Source organism: Scylla paramamosain, unplaced genomic scaffold (assembly GCF_035594125.1).
Source record: "Scylla paramamosain isolate STU-SP2022 unplaced genomic scaffold, ASM3559412v1 Contig146, whole genome shotgun sequence".
NCBI classification, from domain to species: Eukaryota; Metazoa; Arthropoda; class Malacostraca; order Decapoda; family Portunidae; genus Scylla; species Scylla paramamosain.
Window position 1 is genome coordinate 37,501 of NW_026973811.1, and position 5,000 is coordinate 42,500.

A 5,000-nucleotide genomic window follows, 5' to 3' on the forward strand; every position below is an offset into this window, starting at 1 on the left:
CTTTCTTGCCTAACACCTTTCTCTCTCTCCTTCTCTTGGCCTCTGCCTCCTCAAAAACAGCCTATATTAATGAACTGGTGATGGTACAGGCCTATAAAACCTTGTAACAACATTTCATCATAAAATCTGCCAATGCTGGTTGAATTATAATCAGTCATTCCTCATGCTAACCTTATTATTATTATTATTATTATTATTATTATTATTATTATTATTATTATCATGTGATGCAGAATATCATGGTGTTTTGGTTGCAAGAGTCCACGTAAATATAGATTGAGCCATCGTATTCATGTTTTTCATTGTGTGGTGTTGTAAATATACTTTATCTGTAAATAAAAAATGTATCCTATGACATTTGTTTATTTTATTATATGTGTGTTAGGTTAGGTTAGCATAGTCTTTATACAAGCTCTTGGCAGTGCATATATATCACAGACACATTGTTAGTAAATCAATTTGAAGCAGAACCAATTGTTGTGTGTGTGTTAGGTTAGCCAATCACACCCTTATCTTTGAAATATTCCTTTGTATATGCTTATGTACCACAGCCAGATACACACTGATTAGGGAGGTGGATGGAATAGTGGTGAAACACTGAATATACTGCTTGACTCTTGCATTGGGGAGGTGGACAGAATAGTGGTGAAAGACTGAATATACTGCTTGACTCTTGCATTGGGGAGGTGGACAGAATAGTGGTGAAACACTGAATATACTGCTTGACTCTTGCATTGGGGAGGTGGACAGAATAGTGGTGAAAGACTGAATATACTGCTTGACTCTTGCATTGGGGAGGTGGACAGAATAGTGGTGAAACACTGAATATACTGCTTGACTCTTGCATTGGGGAGGTGGACAGAATAGTGGTGAAAGACTGAATATACTGCTTGACTCTTGCATTGGGGAGGTGGACAGAATAGTGGTGAAACACTGAATATACTGCTTGACTCTTGCATTGGGGAGGTGGACAGAATAGTGGTGAAAGACTGAATATACTGGTTGACTCTTGCATTGCGGAGGTGGACAGAATAGTGGTGAAAGAGTGAAGATATTGGTTAACTCGTTTTCTATGATTTTATTGGAGTTTTCATTAATTTATGGTTAAATTGTGAGTGATAGGCTAACCCTTTCACTCTTTCAGTCTTCAGTATCATTATAAACAGTCTACTGTGTCTTTCATAACTTCTAATTAATTTTAAGGTTCGCTTATAAACTCAGTCCTCTCGTTTTCTATGCTTTTATTCGAGTTTCCGTCAATTTAAAGGTTTAATTATAAGTGATAGGCTATTTGGCGCGGGGAACCGACTCCCTCTCTCTCTCTCTCTCTTAACACCTCACAGTGCTTCAAGTGACATATTTTCATTTCTATTCGCTTATAAAGTCAATGTACCCTCGCATTTCCTGCCATATAATTAAAGTATCCGGTTGTACCCCATGGTGAGGGTCCGCTTGTTTCCACCTCCTTCACCGAGGGAGGGAGGCAGACTGCTCCAGGCGTTTTGGGATTTTTTTTTATTTATTTATTATTTTTTATTGTCTTCCTCAGTGTACCTGGGAAACACCGTGCAGTGCGGATGTGTGTGTGTCTCTTTTCATTTAAACACCAGGGAACGGGACCACAGAGGCACAGGAGGTCAATTAAGGTGAGTTTAGTAGTGACAGGTAGCAGAGGTCTGGCTTCAACCTACGACACTACCTGGAAAACACTGGAAATACCTGGAAAATACTTGATACTTAATAGCAAAAGGGGAGAAGAGAAGAGAAAATAATGCTATTTATCATGGAATAGAGGCGGACACACACACACACACACACACACACACACACACATACGCATACATATATATATACACACACACACACACACACACACATATATATATACACACACACGCATACACACAGCTGAAATTAATCCAGAAAATAGAGAAATAACCTTCATAACAACCACAAATAATAAGGAAAGAGAGAGAGCCAACCTTGTTTTCATCTGAGCCCCCTCCCTCCCCTCCCGCGGCCGCCATGATGGATTGCCAGAGTCTACCCCCGGTTCCAATATTCCTTCTATTTTCTTAACTTATATATTTAGGCTTTTTAACTAAGATTTTATGGTTTGTAAAAATATTTGGTGGTGTTTTGAGTGTTTTGCGTGCGAGTGTTAAGGGAAACATGTCGATTATGAGGTTGTTTCAGCGTAAATAATTGTTGCTGTTTGCCGTTAAATTTTTCATACCGCCAAACATGATTTTTTATTTCAGCCGCTAGGCAAGATTTTATGGGCTCAAAAAATCGTTTATTGTCTTTTAAATATGTTATGATGCTTTTGAGTGAAATACGTGGACTTTTAGAGGGGTTTTAGACCCGTTGAACACTCAAAAAGTCGACATTTATAAATTATTTATTTATTTATTTCAGCTTCCGGTTAACTTCTGATTGTTTGTAAAAATAGTTTCGATTTTTTAAAGTGTATTGTGTTCGTGAGAAATGAGATTTGTGGACTTTGGAGTGTATTTTTTTATCGTGTTTGTTCGAACACTTTTTCATATAGTTATTTAAATATAGCTTTATTATCACTGAAGCTTGGAATATTTTTATATGTCCAGAATTAATTTAAAATTATGCCCTTTCATAATATGTAAAGCATTCCGGCCTAGCTCCATTTTTGCGAGGGGTCATTTTCAAAATCATTTGCGTAACGTAAATATGGCGGACGTGACGTCATCAGCCGCCTTCATCCGGGGACCGAGACCCTGGACCTTCCCTCCTCCCAGTGCCCTTCCATCAGTATTTAGTGTTATTTCCTATATTTTCCAGCTGTTTTCATGCATAGAGAAGAATAGAAAGAGGAGGAAAGAAGGAGAAATGAAGAAGGAGGAGGAAGAAGAGGGAAGGGAAGGAGGAAGAGGAGAAGGAAAAGAAGAAATATTAAGAAAAGATTTTCACTGAATTTCCAGCGTTTTAAAGGTAAGCAAAAAATAGTAGTAGTAGCAGTAGTAGTAGTAGTGGTGGTGGTGGTGGTGGTGGTGGTGGTGATGTGGCAGCCTTGTAATATAAGATGAAGTGTTTTGAGTTAAATACGCAATTTTTTTCTAGGCATTTTGGAATAGAAGTGAGAGTTTTTGGTGTTTTGAAAGGGAATAGTCGTGCTTTCAGTGTTTTTTTTTAAGTGAATTCTTCGTTTCTGTGGTGTTTTAAAAAGGCAGGGGATGTTTTTTTTTATATATTTTTTTTATTTTTTGTGTTTTTTTTAGATTTTGGTGTTTTTCAAGTTTGTTTGGGTAGAAATTGTTGTTTTTTCGCTGTCCTTGGGTAGGTGTGTGTCTCTTCTGGGGTGTTTTGAAAGGAAATTAAGTGTTATTTAAGTGTTTTTTGGCTAGAAATGTGTGTTTTTTGGGTGTTTTGAAAGGAAATTAAGTGTTATTCGATGTTTTTTTGCAAGAAATGAGTGCTTTTGGGGTGTTTTGAAAGGAAATTAAGTGTTATTTAAGTGTTTTTTGGGTTTCTAGGTGTTTTTGGGAGTAAAATTGTGTTTCTAGGTGTTTCTAGGTGTTTCTGGTGTGTATGTGTGTGTGTGTGTGTGTGTGTGTGTGTGTGTTGCCTTGTCTTTCGTTGTACAGATGCTTATACAGTGTGTGTGTGTGTGTGTGTGTGTGTGTGTGTGTGTGTGTGTGTGTGTTGCCTTGTCTTTCGTTGTACAGATGGTGATGCAGTGTGTGTGTGTGTGTGTGTGTGTGTGTGTGTGTGTGTGTTGCCTTGTCTTTCGTTGTACAGATGGTGATGCAGTGTGTGTGTGTGTGTGTGTGTGTGTGTGTGTGTGTGTGTGTGTGTTGCCTTGAATTTCGTTGTACAGATGGTGATGCAGTGTGTGTGTGTGTGTGTGTGTGTGTGTGTGTGTGTGTGTGTGTGTTGCCTTGTCTTTCGTTGTACAGATGCTTATGCAGTGTGTGTGTGTGTGTGTGTGTGTGTGTGTGTTGCCTTGTCTTTCGTTGTACAGATGGTGATGCAGTGTGTGTGTGTGTGTGTGTGTGTTGAAAATGTTCGCAAGATGATATATAAATCTTTCATTTACAACCACAAAATGGTGAGTAATGTTGAGAAGGAAGAAGAAAGGAAGATTATGAGGAAGAAGAGGAGGAAGAAGAGGAGGAATAGGATTTAAATGAAGGAAAATAACAGGGACAAAGTTTTAAATCATATTATTCGTTATTTCTTTCTTTATTCAGTATTTCCTTATTCCTTTCTTTATTTTCGTTTACTTCCTCCTCTTATCCCTTTTCTGCCAGAGGAGGAAGGGGAAGAAAGGAGGATGAGGGTGAGGAAGACGAGGAAGAGGAAGAGGATTAAATTTCTTTCATCTTTCTTAGACAGTCCTCAGGATGTCAACATTGTATAATGGTACAGTGTTGAGACAGGGACGGTCGCGTTATAATTCACTAATTGAGGTTACTTTTGATAAATAAACAACTAGTACGGAGTCTTTTAAGTATTTTACATTATCTTATACCGGAAAATATTAAGGAAAAGTGGCGTAAATAAGAAAAAAAAGGCAAAGATTAGAGATGTGGGATTTTATAACTTGTGGTATCTTAAAATACTAGTATAAGATAAACCCTATGCAAAACGAATAATATAACCTTTATTAATCATCATAACCTAGAAAACCGATAAATATATATATAAAAACCAGTGTAATTAGTAAAAAACAAAAAAACTGTCCCTGGGAAGTGAGACGGCCCACAGAGTCGCGCCAAAAACGTGGATCTACAGGCCAGGCATCTTATGTTTAACCAGGTGTACAAGGTGCTGGCTTTCAAGGGCTCCTCCACACCTACAGACACACGCACACACCACCAGATACAGGAAGGTGAGTGCCTGAGATGGTGTTGAGTTAGATATGATACTTATTTACTTGAGAAATGGTGTTGCTTTGTTGATGGCGCCACACAACGCCAGTAAGATATTTCAGACCACTTAAATTGCTTCCCTGTGCAGCCAGT

The 5,000-nt window shown here is 38.2% G+C and overlaps 1 protein-coding gene across 19 annotated transcripts in view; it reads left to right on the forward strand.

Moving 5' to 3' along the window:
• Positions 1 to 1,514: 1,514 nt before the first annotated feature.
• The window catches only part of LOC135099551 (RCC1 and BTB domain-containing protein 1-like), a 52,583-nt gene continuing 49,097 nt past the window's right edge, over positions 1,515 to 5,000 (forward strand). For 2 of the 19 annotated variants that reach the window (XR_010268087.1, XR_010268088.1), the window contains exon 1: positions 2,593 to 2,967. Coding sequence is in view for 4 of the 19 variants with exons in the window: in XM_064001940.1 (XP_063858010.1) it covers positions 4,783 to 4,867 (85 nt within the window). In the remaining 15 variants the exon portion in view is untranslated. Of the gene's footprint in view, positions 1,647 to 2,588; positions 2,968 to 4,286; positions 4,868 to 5,000 lie in introns of those variants that run through there. The other 17 variants (XR_010268096.1, XR_010268091.1, XM_064001940.1 and 14 more) reach the window with 17 other exon arrangements.